Raw genomic sequence first — 20,984 nt, 5'->3', positions numbered from 1 at the left:
CTTCTTTACTTGAAACCCTTAAAGATTTTCCTTTTTAAAATATTTTTAAGGTTATTTATTTATTTATTTGAGCAATCCAGAGAGAAAGAGTGCGCATGACTGGGGTGACGGCAGAGGGAGAGGGAGAAGCAGACTCCCCGCTGAGCAGGGAGCCTGATGCTGCTCACTCCTGGAACTCTGGGATCATAACCGGAGCTGAAGGCAGATGCTCAACTGACTGAGCCACCCAGGCTCCCCTTCCTTAATTTTTATTTTTATGTGAGCTCAGTTGTGCCTTTAAGGAATACTTAAAAAGCACACACACACACACAGTGCTTATTATGTTCCAATTGGTCTTCTAAGCATTTATAAATATTAACTCGTTTAATAGTCTTAATACCCTGGTAAGCTGATACGATTATCATCCTCATTTTTATAGATGACAGAACTTGAGGCACAGAGGTTAAGCTTTTTGCTCAAGGTCACACACCTAAACATACTCTGCTTCGCGTGCATGTTTGTGTGTCTGTATGTGTGTCTGTGTGTGTATTACTGCTTTGGCCGTTCAAGGATGTTTTTTTCCCTCCACAGCTAATGACATGTTCTAGAGATGAGAATTCAGAATAGTTGAAAAAGCCACTGTTTACCATTCAGTTATTTCTTATTGATGCCTTCTTTGCTTTGCTCTCCTGGGGCTCTTATGCAAGAACTATGTGTACCATTGTCAATTTGGAATTGATATATAGGATGAAGACATTAAATGAAAATTGACATTCCCACTACCACATTCTGCCAGTACATCTGAAATTCACAGTACCCCATTTCCAATTCCAGATTTCACACCTAACAGAAATGCATAAAATAGAGCAAAGACAGATATTCTAAGGGTGTCTTCTCCTTTGGTAGCCAGAAGTTTCATACTCCAAAGCCATGCCCCACTGTAAAATTTATAACAGGTGAGGAGTATGCCATTCTATAAATGGTAGTGTGATAATTATGCAAAGGCAGGCGGCTGGGACATAAAGAGCCTCCTGATGGCTGACCCCTGGCACTGTCTCAGGTAGATTAATTGGAGAAAGGCCTCTTGTGCAAGATGAAGATCTGGAAATTGATTTTTATTAAAAAAACTTTGTAACATATGCTGTAGAAAGGCTGAATTAGGGGCGCCTGGGTGGCTCAGTCGTTAAGCGTCTGCCTTCAGCTTGGGTCATGATCCCAGGGTCCTGGGATCGAGTCCCACATGGGGCTCCCTGCTCAGCAGGAAGCCTGCTTCTCCCTCTCCCACTCCCCCTGCTTGTGTTCCCTCTCTCGCTGTGTCTGTCTCTGTCAAATAAATAAAATCTTTTTTTTTTTTTTAAGATTTTATTTATTTATTTGAGAGAGAGAATGAGACAGCATGAGAGAGGGGAGGGTCAGAGGGAGAAGCAGACTCCCCGCTGAGCAGGGAGCCCGATGCGGAACTCGATCTCGGTACTCCAGGATCACGACCTGAGCCGAAGGCAGCTGCTCAACCGACTGAGCCACCCAGGCGCCCCATAAATAAAATCTTAAAAAAAAAAAAAAAAAAAAAAAAAAAAAAGGCTGAATTACTTCATAGTCATGAATGGGTGCCATACTCCAGTTTGAAGACTGCTCTTCTACAGAATTTCATTTCTCACATGTGTACTTCAGTCTAATGGTGAATGAATGCTCGGGAATTACCTAAAACCAAGTTGGACAAAGGAAAAATAGACCTCTTTCTGACACCTTGTGGCAGCAGCTGAGCACTACAAACTCAGTTGGTTTCATTTATAATCTCATCACATTTCCAGAGCTCTTCACATTGAATACTTGAAAGTGCCCCCTCTCTTTTTTTCCCTAAATATAAGATAATCTGTTCAAAATGAACACAAAATCCCCATTGCATGGAAACTGTCTGAAATGGAAATTTTTCAGCCTCAGCCTTTGAAGGCCCCTTGTACAATTTTATATGTTTGATATCTATATTACTCAGGAATTTAGAGAGTTCCCTATAGCATGAGGTTGATTGGCATAGTCTTTCATACTGTATTACTGTGAATAAAATCAGACCTAAAGTCCTTGGATTTGAACTTTTTTTTTTAAAGATTTTATTTATTTGAGAGAATGAGATAGAGAGAGCATGAGAGGGGGGAGGGTCAGAGGGAGAAGCAGACTCCCTGCCGAGCAGGGAGCCCGATGTGGGACTCGATCCCGGGACTCCAGGATCATGACCTGAGCCGAAGGCAGTCGCTTAACCAACTGAGCCACCCAGGCGCCCCCTGGATTTGAACTTTTATTTGACATTGTGTAAAGGGTTGATTTATTACTCCACTGCCAAGTTTTAACTATAATGAACTGGGAGTAAATAATATAAAAAGTATCATATACTGATGTTCCAAGAGACCACTAGAAAAGCCTGTTGATTAATAAGTGAAGTTAAGTTTATTAAGCTAATGCACTCAGGAAAAAACACCCCCTTGGCAAAATCTTAGTTGTGTCTCACAGTAATTTTGAGGTAGGCCTTGCAAACTGGGTAACTTTCTGATTGGGTGGTTTATGATATCATGGCTTTGGATTGGTGGACCCAAGGAGGCAAGGGTTTTGAAGCAGGTGTTGATGAGTAACCTATTTAGTTGATTAGCACAGGCTTCCAAGAATCTTATCTTCGAGGTTATAACTTCCACGTATATCCTGAAGCAAGCAGCTATTATTTTTGCTTGGTCTCAGTGTTGATTATTTTTATTATTTTAAAATATTTTATTTATTTATTATTATTAATTTTTAAAGATTTTATTTATTTATTTGACAGAGAGAGAGCATAAGTAGGCAGAGTGGCAGGCAGAGGGAGAGGGAGAAGCAGGCTCTCCGCTGAGCAGGGAGCCGGACATGGGGCTCGATCCCAGGACCCTGGGATCATGACCTGAGCCGAAGGCAGCCGCTCAACTGACTGAACCACGCAGGCGCCCCTAAAGATTTTATTTTTAAGTAATATCCACACCCAACGTGGGGCTTGAACTCACAACCCTGAGATCAAGAGTCACAGGCTCTACCGACTGAACCAGCCAGGTGCCCCAGTGTTGTTTAATACGGGGACAGAAAATTATATTGGTTTCTGTTCTCAAAAGTATGACTTGAATTAATTTACATGAATCATTGCTTTGTTTCAGCTTTGCCCGAAGTTTTTACATACAAATTCTACTAGTCACACTTGGCCATTCAGTGCAGTTGCTGAACTAATAGGTATGTAAAATTGACATTTCATGTATAATATGTTGCTTGCAATTGAAGTTTTAAAAAACTTTTCATTGAAAAATAATATGCAGATGTGCTGTTTAATAAAACATGTATTTTAAATGATACCATCAGTAAAGGTTATCTAGCATAACAACTATTCAAATAGATGTCAAATTAATTGCTGCTCAACCTTCTCTGTACTATAAAAGTATTTTGCTAAATTTATGAAACATGTTGAAAATAGTTTTATTCTGATTATAAAAGAAATTGACGTACTGCAAAAATGGGAATTGTGTTTTTTAATAGCTGGAAAGTACATATAACAGTCGATTTGTTTTTCTGATGTTAGCAATAGGGGGATTAATGTTACATTAGATTTGTGATAATACATTTTTGTTTCCTCCAATAGAATGATTAGGTATAGAATTGTATTTTAATAGTGTTTCAGTGAACATGAGAAGAGGCAAGGTTGTGATCAGATTTGCATTATGGGTCATGATTTTTTTCTATCTGGAAAATTCATGCATGTGAAATTTTTTTTTAAGATTTATTTATTTGAGAGAGAGCAGGGGTAGGGGCTGAGGGAGTGGAAGCAGACTCCTCGCTGAGCGTGGAGCCAGAGGTGGGGCTCCGTGCCAGGACTTGAGATGTTGACCTGAGCCAAGAGTCAGCCTCTTAACCAACTGAGGTGCTCAGGCGCCCCTGATTTTTTTGTTTTAAGCATGTGTTTGAGAAACAGGTAATAAAGGAAAGTATATTCTTTGGAATTCTTAGAAATACTTTAGATTCTTTGTCAAGAAAGGGTTCTATCTTAGATGTATAAGAGGGGAAAAAAAGGAGGCACTTTTGAGCACCCTTCTTTTCTTTGGCATAGTTAGATTTTCCAAAGTCTCCCAGCTAGCATGTGCTGTTCAGCTGGTTTTTTAAAAACCCGGAAGTGGGTATAACACTGCAGCTATTCAGAGCCATTCTTTTTTTACGGCAACCCAGAGGAGCCACCCAACCTGGGATTGATTGTTCATTCATATATAGTGATTGTCTGGCTTTGGGTTAGAGCAGCTGAAAGTCATGGTGCTCTTTGTGCTATACCAAATTTAAGTGAAACACCCATTTCTCCCGATGTTGTTGATTAAAAAGATGATTTTAGTTCTAGGCTGCCTTATGGAAGGATAGTTTGAGAACCATTATTTATGTTTAGTCATAAAGACTTCAAAATATACCTCAGCAAGTATTTTTGGTCAGTTAAGGATATTCAGGTAGAACTTAGATAGTTCACAAGCTGATGTTATTGCTGCTTCTGTTGACATTTTTAAAATTTTTTCGTGTTTTTTTTTTTTTTTTTAATGTATTCCTTCCTACTTATTTATTCTGAGACAAACAAGGAAGCTAAACAAGAGTGTTAAATGGGGATCTGTACAGAGATCATAGAAATGTAAAAGCCACCAGAAACTTTGGTTAGATTGGAAAGGGCCACAATTTGAAGAACCGTGTAGAAGGTAGACCTTCATCTGTGTATCCAGCTTAGCAGAAAACATGACTGCTTCCTTGGTTATTCAGGAACTGCATTGCATTCCCTTGGTGTCAGCTTGTAGTGCGAGATGACACTCAGCTCTCAGTTCCTCTCTTGATAGCCAGGCCGGTTCTTTGGGCAGAGGAAGACCTCTCATTCATCTCTTTGGTACAGCCATTCTTATTATTTGTACTTTTTCAGTAGAGTGGGTACCAGTGTGACAAATGGAGGGCTTTGGAAAGAGCTAATTCTGTAATGATCAGTGAATGATGTATAGCAAGGTACAGTTTAGTTTCATGTTTTCAAATTTTAGGAGTTCCTAAACATTTCAATTTTTAAAAAATATGTTGCTTGTTAAAGGATTGTACTGAACTAATTGCTCTTTAAAATGAAAAATCAAAATTTCTCAAAACTTCTGTTTCCCAGATAATGCTTACGATCCTGATGTGAATGCTAAACAGATATGGATTGACAAAACAGTGATAAATGACCATATATGCTTGACATTCACTGATAATGGGAATGGTATGACTTCAGATAAGTTACATAAAATGCTAAGGTATGTAAAAGTGTCACATTTCTTTCTTTTTTTGAAAATTTTATTTATTTATTTGAGAGAGAGAGAGCCCGAGCAAGGTGAAGGACAGAGGGAAAGGGCTCAGCAGCCCGACACAGGGCTCGCTGTGACCTGAGCCAAAGGCAGACGCTTAACCGATTGAGCCACCCAGGCGCCCCAAAAGTGTCACATTTCTTAAAAATATTGCTTTTACCCAGTTCAGGGGTTTCATGTGTCCTACTTATTGCCCATACTTTTTGTTTTTTAAATATGATATGCTATACCCACAGCCCACTCCGTTCTCTTAAGTCTTCCCATCATTTCCTACTACTATTTGATTATTAGACAATCCCTGCCATTCTCACCCCCCGCATGTCTGACTTATCCAAAATTCCACCATTCCTTTAGAGTTATAGTGCAGTGATAGCAGTTATTTATACTCCAGTGTTAATTAGTTTTAACCAGTATTTCCAGTAAAACGCCACTTTTGGTGGGGAGTCATTTTAAAGGGATTCTGAGGATAAGGAAAGGAAGGAAGCAAGATAAAATAGTCATAAAGCCTTGGGCTCTAGGGTCACAGAATAGGATGTCAGTGTGAAGCCAAATGTGCCTGAAAAGGAAACCAAAGTACCTAGTAGAGATAGAGGATAGAGAAAATGTGGTAGCAGAGCCCTTTCTACTGTCCCTTAAATACTTGTTATTCTGCCAAAAACTCTAGTCGATGCCATTAGTAATCATACTACAGTAGGCTTGCTGAGATCAAGGGAGTTGTTTGCATTTAGAAGAAATATCATGGGGTAAAATCTCAAGGGTCACAGGAGCCCAAATGAGAACTCAGTCATTTTGGCATGATGTGCTAGGCAATGAGCTCCTGTTTTAGTGTGTAATTCATACACCCTACAATGCAGATTTAGTTTTCATTTTGGAGATGGGGAAAAACGTCAAAATAGATTAAAAGTAGTTTGCCTAAGATTATGCAACTAGAGGATGAGGCTAACGTTTATACCCAGGCTTTTTACTTTATAATTTTTGAATTTAAAAAAAATGAAGATTATACATATTTATTTAAAAAAAATTTTTTCTTTTTCCTTTTTAGCTTTGGCTTCAGTGACAAAGTCACCATGAATGGTCATGTCCCAGTTGGATTGTATGGGAATGGCTTTAAGTCAGGTTCTATGCGTTTGGGTAAAGATGCAATCGTGTTTACCAAAAATGGAGAAAGCATGAGTGTGGGCTTCTTATCTCAGACCTACTTGGAAGTCATAAAAGCAGAACATGTTGTTGTCCCAATAGTGGCGTTCAACAAACACCATATCCTTTTGATTTTGAAATAGAAACTATGGAGAAACTGAAGAAATACTCTGAACCCTTCCCTCCTCTTGCCCTTCTCCAGATTCTCGTTTTTTAATCAAAGTTTCTGTGATAGCTGTTGTTCCTACCCATTGCCTCTTACATCTGAGGCTAAGCCTTTGTCTCTTTCTCTCTTCTGTTGGAATTATGCCATGGAAACCCTTAAGCAGAACTTGATGCCATCATGGGTAAGAAGGGGACGAGGATCATCATTTGGAACCTTAGAAGGTAAATGTGGAACTCAGTGAATGGTTTCTCATTTGGAAAGGAAATTGCTTGTGCAGGAATGGTTTTATTACATTTATCCATTGTCACATGGAGTAGAAATATGTTGGAAGGTACTCATTTTTTGGCATAGGTAACGATTTGTCTTTTCCAAGAGTGTTGCATTCTGTGTTCAGCTTCCTGTAGCTCTCCCCTTTATTTCAGTTGTGTTATGCCTAATATGATGTGTGGTTTGCCTTGAAATTTCCCCTAAGCCCATGAAAAGCAAGGTATCTTTAGGAGAATGTCTTCTGTGTATAAACACATTTTGTGTATAAACACATTCAGATATTAGGAACCATTAAATTAGCTAGGAATCATAATAAACTTGCTCATACTTCATCTTCCTTGGTGTTCATCTGAAATCAAACTACAGTTTTAAAACTTAGAAATTAATTTAGGAAATAGTTATCTGTTACTGTTACTGTTTGAGTCTCCATATTGCAATTGTGAAAAATATGTTGTTGGTCTAAGTCTTTAACTTAAGATATACGACAGATGATCAATTTATCAGAATCAAAAGCAAGCCTTGCAGCAATTCTGGAACATTCTCTGTTTTCTACGGAACAGAAGTTACTGGCAGAACTTGATGCTATCATGGGTAAGAAGGGGACGAGGATCATCATTTGGAACCTTAGAAGGTAAATGTGGAACTCAGTGAACGGTTTCTCATTTGGAAAGGAAATTGCTTGTGCAGGAATGGTTTTATTACATTTATCCGTTGTCACACGGAGTAGAAATGTTGGAAGGTACTCATTTTTTGGCATAGGTAACGATTTGTCTTTTCCAAGAGTGTTTTATTGAGGCCACTTTGGCTTCAATTTGAGATAATTTCATATTATTAAAACAATTTCCTAGCCCTGCCATTGAGTAACCATAGAGCTCAGTTCTCACTTTCTGTTATTCTACCTCTCCTCAAATAATAAGCCCTACTTGTGTAAGTTAGGAAGAGAAATCTTTGTCAGTTACTTAAAGCCAAGCATAATTTAACAACTGGTGAGAAAAGTAATGTAGATGAGACCTCTGTATTGCTAAAGATTGTAGTCCTTTATCCTTGTGAGGATAAAATCATTTGCAAATACGGTTTTTTTAAAACTTAGGATGAATGTATAATGTTGAGATATTTAGACACACAGAATGATAGGAATAAAGCACAAATTGAGTGGTAAGCCTAAAATACTTTGATTTATATTCCCTTTTTTCCTTGTTTTGCTGTCAAGCCCCACCCATTCTCACTCCCCTTTTTTAAATTTACACTTTTTATTTTGAGATACCTGTAGATTTGTGTGCACAAATCTCATGTACTCTTTATCCAGTTTCCCCCAGTGGCAGCATCTTGCAAAACTGTAGTACAGTAGTGTTGATATCGACATTGATAGAGTCAAGAGACAGATGTTTTCATCAACCGCGATCCCTCATGTTGGCCTTTTATATCCACACCCCCTCCCTCCTTAATCCCTGACAACCTCTAACATGTTCTCCATTTCTGTAACTTCATCATTTTAAGAATGTTATATGAATAGAAAGAATCCCATAGTGTGAAAGGTTTTGGGATTGGCTTTTTTCATTATATTTCTCTGGAGATTCCTCTGGGTTCCTGTGTGTGTGTCAGTAGTTTGCTTCCTTGTCCTTGCTGAGTAGTAGTGTATGGTTGGACCATCGTGTGTTTAACTATTCACCAGTTAAAGCACATCTGGATTTTTATCATTTTGAGTTATTGCAAATAAAGCTGTGAACATTTGTGTACAGGTTTTTGTGGAAATATAGTCTTTCTTTTTCTTTTTTTTTTTTTTTAAGATTTTTTATTTATTTGACAGAGAGAGAGACAGCTAGAGAGGGAACACAAGCAGGAGGAGTGAGAGAGGGAGAAGCAGGCTTCCCGCCGAGCAGGGAGCCCGATGTGGGGCTCGATCCCAGGACTCTGGGATCATGACCTGAGCCGAAGGCAGACGCTTAACGACTGAGCCACCCAGGCGCCCCATAGTCTTTCTTTTTCTAAGATAAATACCCAAGAGTATAATTGCTAGGTCCTATGGTAGTTGCCTGTTCCGTTTTTTAAGAAACTGCCAGAATGTTTTTCAGAGCGGCTCTACCATTTGACTTCCTGCCAGCAGTGTGTGAATGTATACAGTTTTTCTGCATCTTCCTGGATTCCTTTTCTTTTGTTTTTCCCTTGCTTTCGTCTCCCCCCTCGCCCCCCAACCAGGACGGGTAGGTGTTTTGTTTTGTTAATTAAGTGTATTTGCTTATCTTGCTGTGAAGTTAAAATTTAGCTCTTTCAAAAAATTGTTTTTATAGCTACAAAAATGCAACAGAGTTTGATTTTGATAAGGATAAATATGACATCAGAATTCCTGAAGATTTAGATGAGACAACAGGGAAGAAAGGGTACAAGAAGCAAGAGAGAATGGACCAAATTGCTCCTGAGAGTGACTATTCCCTGAGGGTATGTATTCAGCTCTCTTTCTGGACATGAGAAAATCATCAAATAATGGAAATTATGTTATCCACTTGTGTTATAAATGCTGTCAGTGATCTCTAAGTAAAAGTATCTCAGACAGGAACCAATTTATTTCACTTTTCATGAGCACACTGTCAGAAAAGGTTTTTTTGTTTTTGTTTTTTTTAAAGATTTTATTTATTTACTTGACAGAGAGACACAGCGAGAGAGGGAACACAAGCAGGGGGAGTCGGAGAGGGAGAAACAGGCTACCTGCTGAGTAGAGAGCCCGATGCCGGGCTCGATCCCAGGACCCTGGGATCATGACCTGAGCCGAAGTCAGACGCCCAGTGACTGAGCCACCCAGGCACCCCTGTTCAGAAAAGTTTTATAATTGTAAAGTCATCAGGTCTAACAACACTTGTAGTTCTTTCACTGGGTGGTTAGATTATTTGCATTAGGAATTCTAGAATCAGTATGTCCTGTAATAGCCATATTGATTAATCCAGGCAAAAACACGAAGTTCGGTGTCTCTCTTTTTTAGTTTAAAATATTCTAGAACACCTTAATTTGCATCCTAAAGCAAATATAACTACAGATCATACACATTAATACAGTTTTGTGATAAATATCTGTGACATTTGACCTTTTATAATAAGTGTTTTTGAGATTGAAATTAATACTGTTTAAAATGTTGATATGATAAGAATATTGTCTGTTAGTCACTATAAGACATATAATACTACCTTCCCTTTATTTTTTTGTGCTAAGATGATTCCATTACCCCAAGTTGAGGATACATGTGACATTTACACATTTACAACTTTCTGATACCCTAGCAGTTATATACCCCAAAACGTTATTGAAGTATGTCCTAGTTGTTAAGAAAATGTTGCTCAATTATGAAACAGGTCCAGAGGCAGGCCCAGCAGGTGGTGTGGATTTGGTGTACCATGAAGTAAAATGTTTTAAATATTGTTAATAAATTTTATAAATGACAAAACACTAATTTTGAAATCAGTAATCAGGAAATAAAGAGAAATGTTCAAATTTTGTGTTGAATCTTCATCTGTCCTGTGTTATTCAATTCATTTCTTTAGCGATATATGATGGCTTAGAGGCAGGCATAGAACAGCATATTTATTTTTTAACATGTTTTAGAATATGGACTTCAGTCAAGATTGTAAAGTGTTGGGGCGCCTGGGTGGCTCAGTCGTTAAGCGTCTGCCTTCAGCTCGGGTCATGATCCCAGTGTCCTGGGATTGAGTCCAGCATTGGGCTCCTTGCTCAGCAGGGAGCCTGCTTCTCCCTCTGCCTGCTGTTCCCCCTGCTTGTGCTCTCTCTCTCTCTCCCCACCCCGTCAAATAAATAAAATCTTAAAAAAAAAAAAAGATTGTAAAGTATTTCAACTTTCTTTTTTTCTTTTTTTTTAAGATGTATTTATTTATTTGTGAGAGAGAGAGTGCATGTGTGAGCAGGGGGATGGGCAGAGGGAGACAGAGAGAAAGAGAGAATCTCAAGCAGACTCCCCGTTGAGTGCAGGGCCTATGCAGGCCTCAATCCCAGGACCCTGAGATCATGACCTGAGCCAAAATCAAGAGTTGGCCGCTTAATTGACTAAGCCCCCAGGCGTTCCAGTATCTATATTTTCATACATTAAGAATTGAAAATACATTTAGATTAGTGCTGATTGTTACAGTTCAATTTTTAAAAAATACTAAGCTTGTCTACTGTATTTATGATATTTTCCTTTTCAGGTGTACAACAGGCCTTTCTGTCTATATTAGATTTTGCTTGTTATTTTTGCCTAAATAAAATTTATCATTACTTTTAAAATGCAATAGTAATATATATACTTGACAAAGAGTCAGAAATACAATCCTTTTTTGTACATATGTACATTTTTTAAAAATTAAAATGAAATATCACATATGCTGTTTTATAACTTTAAAATGTTTTATTTGTAATATAACATAATATATAGGTCAATAGATTGTTTTCTGCAAACCATTTTTCAGGCTATAGTATATTGAGTATATATATATATATATTTTTTGTAAAGATTTTATTTATTTGACAGAGACATAGCGAGAGAGGGAACACAAGCAGGGGGAGTGAGAGAGGGAGAAGCAGGCTTCCCGCTGAGCAGGGAGCTTGATGCGGGGCTCCATCCCAGGACCCTGGGACTATGACCTGAGCCGAAGGCAGATGCTTAACGACTCAGCCACCCAGGCGCCCCTATTGAGTATATTTTTAAAGAAAAGCAATCAAATACTAATAACAGCTTTATAGTCTATATTGTTGAAGAGTTCATGGGTCCTTTATCAAAGCAAAGTGGTAGGTTTCTTTTTAAATACACATATCAGTAATGTTGAACAAATGTGTAGGTAATTATTTGGAAAGGACAGATATTGTTGTGTGTCTTTGCAGGCTTACTGTAGTATATTATACCTAAAGCCAAGAATGCAGATCATCTTACGTGGACAGAAAGTGAAGACACAGCTGGTTTCAAAGAGTCTTGCCTACATCGAACGTGATGTTTATCGACCCAAATTTTTAGTATCCTTTTTTTTTTTTTAATTACTTATTTGTCGGGGGTGGGAGGAAGGAGGGAGGGAGGGCACGAACAGGAGGAGCGACAGGCAGAGGGAGAAGCAGTTCCCTGCTGAGCAAGGAGCCCAATGTAGGACTTGATCCCAGGACCCTGGGATCATGACCTGAGCTGAAGGCAGACACTTAACTGACTGAGCCACCCGGGTGTCCTTTATTTTCCTTTTTACGATGCTGTATAAAGATACATTTATAAAGTGTATTTCTCTTCCCCCCCTTTCTCCTATCCTGATATGGAGTCTAATCCTCTCCAACTTTGCCTTTTTCTTTACACTTTTGGATTCATTAAAAAATGACTTGGAAAGGATGATTTGGGGGGAGTGAGGTGGTGTGTTCAGAATTTTCCTTAACATTTAAGACTAAAACGGTGAGAATTACTTTTGGATTCAACTGCAGAAATAAAGACCATTATGGGATAATGATGTATCACAGAAATAGACTCATCAAAGCTTATGAAAAAGTTGGATGTCAGTTAAGGGTAAGCTTTATATCTGAAATCTCTATCTTTTATAAAAAGTTAAAGTATCTTATTGGGTCAAATGTGAAATATGCTTTGCTTAATGACTTTTAAATGTCAGTGTGTTTAATAATGTTGGTATGGCACTTGAACTTAAAATACTTTTATATTAATTTCCCGCTTGGTCCAAATAATCTTATGAGGGGGACAGAATATTTTATCTCTGTTTTACAGATGAGGAAATGGGGGCTAAGAAGTTAAGTAACTTGCCCTAGACTTAAAATGAGTATGGTTCTTAGATCCAGATGCAGATCTTTTGACTGTATTTGGATATGGATCCCTGATTATTTTTGAGATGAAATTGGTTAGTTTTATTTAGTCCTGACTTATTAGCCAGAAAAACAGGATCATACAGGTGATTTACTTCTTTGGAGTTAATTTGTAAATATATTGGAGCCTTCCTCCTAAACCACTTCCATTGTTGTAGAATTCAATTTAGGATGATGCACATTGCCCACTATGCTAGTCTGTTCATCCTTTACATGTTTTCACAGAAAGGTTTTTTTGGAGTATATGTGTTAAGAATTCAGTGATAAATTCTGAAAATGAAGTTTGTTAAAGGTATTAAGTCTAGGCATATCTTGTTTTCCAAGTTTATGGTTTTCATTTTCTATTCATCTTGTTTCATTCTAAGTTCTTTGTAGAATGGTGTGAGCTCTACACAGTATAATAGTGTGGGTTTATCTTGAATATTGCTCAACAGGGGTTGTAACTCTGTTACATGACCCAGAATATAGCATTTTCGCAAAAGTAAGCAAACTTTGTTGGATTCTTTTTGGTAACCACTAATTTCAGAACCACTAAATACAGAAATCTGGCAACCATGGTATGAGGTGTCAATAACTTTTATTTAAAGTGCTAATTTTCATTTATAATTGGACTAGTAATTTTCATCAGAAATATTCTATAATTAAAGTTACAGGGAATTTCACTGGTAAAATTAGAAATGCATTTTTGGTATTAAGCCTTGTTTCTCAACTGCTTTGGGATTCAAAAGAAGCAATGTATCTGCAACAGAATGTAAAATATTTTTTTTCTTAATCATTTATGAATCTGACTTAAGATACACAGCCCATTTTTCCAACCAAGTTAAATTTGCATTGTGTATAATTTCTGGCTAAGGTTGACCTTGTTAGAAATAGGCTTTTATAGCCAACTCTTACATTGTTTTTCTTTACCAGGTGATGGACTGGGCATAGTATTTGCATTCTGTGGATTCAATAAACAGTTACTAAATAAGTGTCAGATACCTGGTATGATTTGCCGTGCTTGATGCTCAGAATAAGAAGATGATAAGATACAGAGCATGCTCTCAGAGCTCTGGTGAGGGGAAAATGTGGTACAAGTTGGAAGAATCAGAAAAAGCTTCTTGGAGAAAAGTGGTGATTGAGATGAGTCTCAGTTGATGTTACTGTGTTGAAAAGTCTGGCAAGGGTTTTCCAGGCAGAGAAAAATCTCTGCAAAGGAGGGGAAAGAGGCTTCATTAAGGGAGTAGCTAACTGCTTGGGGCATATGCAACTAAGTCAGGAGAGTGATGGAAGAGAGATAAGAAGATGAGGCCGGAAAGAAAGTGAACAGGAACTACAAATTGAAGGGTATTGTGGTTTATTAATGGTTTGAGATGAGAAACCACTGATGGTTTTTAATAGTGTGGGATTACGATTAAATCTGCATGGTTTCATCTGTATTTTTGAAAATTTTCACTTTTCTTTCACTTTTTCCTTTTGTAGACTCAGCTGTAATTGTGAACAGAATACACTTGTTAATCACATATAATCAGAATATATGACTCCTATACTTTGATTTGAATATTTTAGCTAGCAGCGTTTTAAAAATAACGTGAATTCAACTGGCCTGGGTTTTTACTTAATCACCATTAGCAACTGGATGTGTAACTTTGGATAAATGATTTTAATTTTTATCTAGCAAACTTTTGGAATATCATTGCTAAGGTCTTTGCTAGATACTGTGGATATAGAAAGGAGGTAGTTGTGGTTTCTACTATCTAAGAAATGTATCCCAGTAGAGGTGGTCTTTTTTCTTTTGTATAAAAGTGGGGATGATAATACTTGTCTAAATGGGTATTTGACAACAGTGGAAGTGGTTTTGGAGGAAGGCTCTAATATATTTAGGAATTAACTTCTAGAAAAGTAAAATATACCTACCAGACACTATTTTTCTTTCTTTCTTTTCTTTTCTTTTCTTTTCTTTTCTTTTCTTTTCTTTTCTTTTCTTTTCTTTTCTTTTCTTTCTTTTCTTTCTTATTTGACAGAGAGACAGCGAGACAGGGAACACAAGCAGGGGGAGTGGGAGAGGGAGAAGCAGGCTTCCTGCTGAGCAGGAGCCCGATGCGGGGCTCAATCCCAAGACCCTGAGCCGAAGGCAGACGCTTAATGACTGAACCACCCAGGCGCCCCCAGACACTATTTTTCAATCTAAATTTCATAAGAATCATGACATAAAATGTAGGAAAATGGTTCATATAAATTATAAATCTTTGTGGAAGGGTAATTATTTTGAGCATCATGTCTTATGCTTGAAACACTGATTTCATTTTCTTTTTCAGGCAAACAATATGGGTGTTGGAGTAGTGGGAATTATAGAGTGTAATTTCCTAAAGCCAACTCATAATAAACAAGATTTTGACTATACTAATGAGTACAGGTATGTTACCTATGGAAGTTACTTTTTACAGTTTATTTTGGAAATACTTTCATCTCTTTTCCTAAACTGAATTTTTTTTCTGTCTTGTGGATGTTTTTATATTACAGAATTTTAAGAAAATTGGTAGATGAGAGGCTTGCATAGAAAACACATTTAGCCATCTTCTCCCAACCTAGGAATTATATTTTACTCCATTACCGGTAGAAATTCGTTCTCCCCTGTCTTTATTGATGAAGTATTTCTGAGATTTATAGTAAAAATAGAGGATATTTCTGCTTTCTTGGTGTCAATATTTACTGTGTAATATCCTGAAACTTTGTTCTTATTAGATGGGAACTTGAAGGTAATTTAGTCCTGTGTACATTAGACAGAAATACTCCGATCTTTTAAGAGTGGTTAGAAGTCACAGAATGAATATGACCATCAGTTTCACTTGTAGATTTAGGAGGCACACTTTCCTTAATGAGCACATAATGCAAATGCATGTGAACATTGGTGATAAAGACAAAAATAATGTCATAGGCCCTTTTTTCAAATAAAGAACAAATAAAGTAGAATAAATAATAAATGTAAGAGCAAATCAATGAATTAGATATCACATATAATACAGAAAATCAGTATATACTCAAGAGTTCACTCCTGAGGCAGAGGCTACTCCTGTTAGTTGAACAGGGATAATTTAATATAAGGAATTATTAACTAGGATAGTAGAGGGTGATTACTAGAAGGGGTAAAAGAGAAGGTTCCTAGAACTAGCAGATATAAAAGACTAACATTCCCTCAAGGTTGAAAAAGAGGACTAGGAACTAGGAGAGGACCCCCTGCCCCTAAAGTCAGAGATTCAGATCTTGTAGCAGTCATGACAAACATAGGAACAAGCTACCTGCAAGTTTCTTGCCAGAAAAAGAAGGCCTGGCCAGTGCTGGTCTGTAGATGTGACCTGCTGTTGCCAGAGGCTGTGGGTGGGCTGGAGCTGTTCTGTAGAGGAGACCTGTTTTTGCCCAAGGATGTGGGCACACTGGAACTGGTCTCTTGCTGGAGGTTGTAGGCTGCTGGAGAGCAGAGCATGGGTAGAGAGCACAGATGGAGCTCCTGGGGGCCACTGGGCTCCAGACAAATAATAATAATATATACCAGAACCTGAGGCACACATGTCTTCTCTCACCTAGCGGTTTCATTGACCTGTTAATCCAGTTCAGCATTCCTCAGGCTGCCAAAGGATAAATGTTTACGTGATCAAGCTTCAGAATCACAAAACTGAGCAAAGAAGACTGGGTGTGGAGCTGAGAGACAATAAGTTCATAACTGAAAAAATCAAAAAGCCCAGTTTGTTCTTTGATAAGATTAGTAAAGGGGCAATAAAAGGGGAAAGAAAGGAGAAAACAAGTCATCACTATCAGAAACAAAAAGGAGACAGATGCAAAAACATCAAAGGAATAGCATGAACGGTTTTTTACCGTCTTAGATGATATGGCACATTCCTTTATAATTGAGTCAATTTTTAGAAAACTTTCCACATATTAAATTCAAACATTTAAGAAGGAAGTAGCACCAGTCTTACACAATCTTTAAGATTTTATGAGGGCATGTAATTTTGGTAGTGAACATGTGAATACATTACAAGAAAGGGATTTATGTCTCTCATGATCAAAATATAAAAATTGTAATAAAATAATAACAAATACCCTCTAGTGATATGCAAAAAGGATAATACATTAAAACCAATTGGATTTATATTGCAAGATGACGTGATTTTAATATTCAAAAATCAATGTAGTTCATCACATTGATGTTAGAAAAGAAAAATCTTACGGTTCTTTTCATAGGTACAGAAAAAGCACTTGATAAATTGCAAGTCCCATTTGTAATTTTTTTTTTTTATTTGAGAGAAAGCACCTGCACAAGCGAGTGGGGCGGAGGCAGGGTGTGGGGGTAGGGTGGGACAGAGGGAGAGGGAGAGAGAGAAGCTTAAGCAGGCTCCATGCTGGGCGTGGGGCTTGGTCCTTCGACCCTGAGACAGTGACCTGAGCCAAAGTCTTGAGCAACCTAGGCACCCCGCCCATTTGTAATTTAGGGGAAAAAAGGGAGCACTTACAAAATCATTAATAGAAGGGCATATTAGCAATACAGAGCATTTACAGAAACACCAAGCATCATTCCTAATGATGAATTATTAATAGCTTTCCCCTTAACAGTGAAAATGAGATAAAGATTCCTGCTATCCACCATTGTTCTTGAGGAAATAATCAGTATAATAAGGAAAGAAAAGGAAGTAAAAGTTATAAGGGTGAAAAGGAAGAAGTAAAACTTTTCTGTACAAGATAGTATTAAGTATATAGTAAGTCCAGAATAATATGCAAATTTAGAATTAATAAAGGAATAAATTAAATGATATATATTCTAGGGTTGCTGGATAAGAAGTATTCAGAAATCAATTGTATTTCTGTTTACCAACAACTAAAAACTAGAACATGAAATTAAAAAAAATTCATGAAAAGTTTAAAAAAAAATCAAGTACTCTGGAGTAAATAAAATATGCAGCATATACACTGAAAACTATGAAATATTGTGGAGTGAAATTTAAGCCCCGAATAAGTAGGCAAACCAGGTTCAAGAATTGGAAGGCTGTATATTATAAAATGTCAGTTCTTCTCCAATTAAATACAATTGCAGTTTTTTAAAAAAATCCTTGCCAGTTTGGGTGTTGATATTATTAATAGGCTTATTCTAAACTTTATGTGGAAAGTCAGAAGACCCAAGATAGTTAAGACAATCATTAAAGAACAACAAAGCAAGAAAACTTAACCTACTAAATACCAACACTTGTAAAGCTACGGTAACTAAGTGTGGTATTAATTAAAGGATAAGCAGTCTGTTGAAATAGAGAAGCCAGAAATAACCCCCCACTTTTTATATGTTTGGTGACCTGATTTATGACAAAGATTACATCATGTTATAGTGGGAAAATGATCATCTTTCCAAAAATGCTGGATCAGTTGGCTATTTGTATGGTTAATATGATTAACCATACAATATGACTCCTACCTCAAAGGAAGCAAAAAATCGATGCCAGATGGATTTTAGACCTAAATAAGAAAGACAAAAACAGAAAATGAGAACAAGAATATTTTAAAAACCTTTAGTTAAGCAAGTTTTTAAAACAAGGTGCAAAAAGTATTGATCATAATGGGCAAAATGGAAAAGTTATTTAAAATGAGTAAGACAGAGAATGTTGGCAAGATGTAGAGCATTTGGAGCCCTTGCACGTGGCTGGTGGGTATGAAAATCGATCAGTTTTGAGAACTATTAGATTATCAAGTAAAACCAAACATCAGTGCCCACGCCTATGACCCTGCAGTTTCATTCCTCAGTATATTCTCAACACAAATGGGTGCAGTCTCTTGGACTGAGGAATAGTGGTGATGAGAGGAAGAGATGAAGAAGACGTGAAAAAGTGAAATGCAGGGAGGATATGTTTGGGAAGGAAGATTCATTCTCATTTGGACACTTACATGTTATATGTTATGTGGTAATGGAGAAAAAATTAGTGGGAGATAATGGGTGTGGATAGAAATGTCTGATTAATCTGCCAGTGTAGAATTTGAAGTCTTGACATTTGAAAGCCTTATTTTAAATTTAGAATGTTACACTGACTGTACCTTGTGTGTGCATAGTTCTGGCAAAGTTGGTGCTTAACTCAGATGATTACTTAAGTGTGGCCTTAAATCCCACTGGTTTGATTTTTACTAATATCTTATTGGGGAAGAAGTGACAGTCTTAACTGTGGGACAGAAGCTATTTTGAAATATACTTGCTGGTGATGATAGCATACTTTTATAAACTTAAAGTTTGAGTTCTAGGGGCGCCTGGGTGGCTCAGTCGTTAAGCGTCTGCCTTCAGCTCAGGTCATGATCCCAGGGTCCTGGGATCGAGCCCCACATGGGGCTCCCTGCTCGGCGGGAAGCCTGCTTCTCCCTCTCCCACTCCCCCTGCTTGTGTTCCTGCTCTCGCTATCTCTCTCTCTCTGTCAAATAAATAAATAAAATCTTTAAAAAAAAGTTTGAGTTCTAATATGAATTGAAGCTTATAAATTTATCGGTTGGGGTTGGAATTCAGAGAGCCTGTGGTACTCCCACTAATTGGTCTGCAACATACTTTCTCAACAGAGGACACAAAATATTACTATTTGTATCTTCAAAGATGATCCTGGCTCTGTTCTGGGAACTTAAAAGTGTCCTTGTAGAAAATTGCCATTAGAGCATTCTTTACTAATTGTACCTTTGGGAGTCATCAACCTCCCCTCCCCTATAGTGTCCACATGATCCTTACTAAGTCGCTTGTGCTTTTTCTGTGTTTGACAAAGATTTAAGCTTTATCTTTTTTTTTCTTAAACTGATTTTGATTTGCTTTTTTAGGCTGACAATAGCAGCGTTAGGAGAAAAGCTGAATGATTACTGGAATGAAATGAAAGTGAAGAAAAATGCAGAATATCCTCTAAATTTGCCAGTTGAAGATATTCAGTAAGTACAATAAAAAATATCAACCCACTCTAATATCAAGATGTGATGTTGGAGCGTATAGGGATGGTACACAAACTTTGAACTAAGCCAGAGGAAGAAGTAAATTGTACAACTCCAATGAGCACACCATGAAATGAGTCAGTGAATGTATACATTTATACATACACACAAAAGATTCATGAAGCAGTATTTATCCATACATTCATTGCATGCTGATACTTATTTCTTTTAAAAAATGTAAGTCGACCCATTAAATTGATCCACTAATGGGTTATATCTTATAGTTTGAAAAACTCTGGTCTGTGTAATAGGATCATGAGTCTAAAGCCAGACCTGAATTTAGATTTTAGTTCTGCTTAAATAATGATGTGACATTGAACATGTTACTTGGCCTTTTATAAGCTTCCTTTTTTTTTTTTTACTTGTAAAATGGGAACATTAGTAGCACCTCCCAGAGTTACAAGATTTAAAAACTATGCCTAACAAGCATTCAGTAACAGGATAGCACACAGAACCAATTCTGTGAATGAATGAATAATAACTGTACTGATGGAAAGATGACCAAGATGTATAATGAGGAACAGAAAAGATGCAATTCAGGGGCGCCTGGGTGGCTCAGTTGTTAAGCGTCTGCTTTCGGCTTGGGTCATGATCCCAGGGTCCTGGGATCAAGCCCCACGTCGGGCTCCCTGCTCCACGGGAAGCCTGCTTCTCCCTCTCCCATTCCCCCTGCTTGTGTTCCCTTTCTCACTGTGTCTCTGTCAAATAAATAAAATCTTAAAAAAAAAAAAAATGCAGTTCAATGTATTAATTTCCCACTTTATTTTTTTAAAGTGTCTATATACACATGCATAATTCTGCAAGCATAGAAAATTCTGCCAGGGTTTAAAAAAATGAACAGTGGTAAGCTCCTGAAACAAGGGGTTTGTATTTACTTCATGAATTTCTGGAGCACATCCGACTTTGACCCTCCAACTCTTGATTTCGGCTTAGGTCATGATCTCAGGGTGGTGAGACAGAACCCTGCGTCATGCTCTGCACTGGGTATGGAGCCCGCTTGGGATTCTCTTGTTCCCTCTCCTTCTGCTCCTCCCCCCTCTCTAAAAATAAACAAATTTATGGATTGTTTCAAGTTTATGTAACTATGCAAATGCATTTTTAAAAATTTAGATATAAAAAGTTATTGGCATTATTCATATGTTCAGTGAATTGTTAATAATTGTTAAGTGAAATGTTAAATGAATACCTAAATTCTTCATAGGATCATTGTAATTTTCAAATGATAAAACTAAGCATTTTATAAACTAAAAGAATATACAAGTTTTAGATATTCAGAGATA

At 37.4% G+C, this 20,984-nt stretch overlaps 1 protein-coding gene across 1 annotated transcript in view; it reads left to right on the top strand.

The window, feature by feature from the left end:
• The window catches only part of MORC3 (MORC family CW-type zinc finger 3), a 41,988-nt gene that overhangs the window by 7,564 nt on the left and 13,440 nt on the right, over positions 1 to 20,984 (top strand). Inside the window, exons 2-10 of the mRNA XM_045902483.3 lie at positions 3,147 to 3,219; positions 5,150 to 5,282; positions 6,376 to 6,590; positions 7,387 to 7,534; positions 9,192 to 9,339; positions 11,764 to 11,892; positions 12,302 to 12,421; positions 15,027 to 15,124; positions 19,540 to 19,644. Coding sequence (XP_045758439.1) covers positions 3,147 to 3,219; positions 5,150 to 5,282; positions 6,376 to 6,590; positions 7,387 to 7,534; positions 9,192 to 9,339; positions 11,764 to 11,892; positions 12,302 to 12,421; positions 15,027 to 15,124; positions 19,540 to 19,644 — 1,169 coding nt within the window. The remainder of the gene's footprint in view (positions 1 to 3,146; positions 3,220 to 5,149; positions 5,283 to 6,375; positions 6,591 to 7,386; positions 7,535 to 9,191; positions 9,340 to 11,763; positions 11,893 to 12,301; positions 12,422 to 15,026; positions 15,125 to 19,539; positions 19,645 to 20,984) is intronic.

This window comes from Mirounga angustirostris, unplaced genomic scaffold, assembly GCF_029215605.1.
Source record: "Mirounga angustirostris isolate CCGP_5_RB_7025 unplaced genomic scaffold, mMirAng1.0.hap1 SCAF_1, whole genome shotgun sequence".
Classification (NCBI taxonomy): domain Eukaryota; kingdom Metazoa; phylum Chordata; class Mammalia; order Carnivora; family Phocidae; genus Mirounga; species Mirounga angustirostris.
Note: the sequence above shows the minus strand (reverse complement) of the source record. Positions and strands in the feature narration are given on the sequence as shown.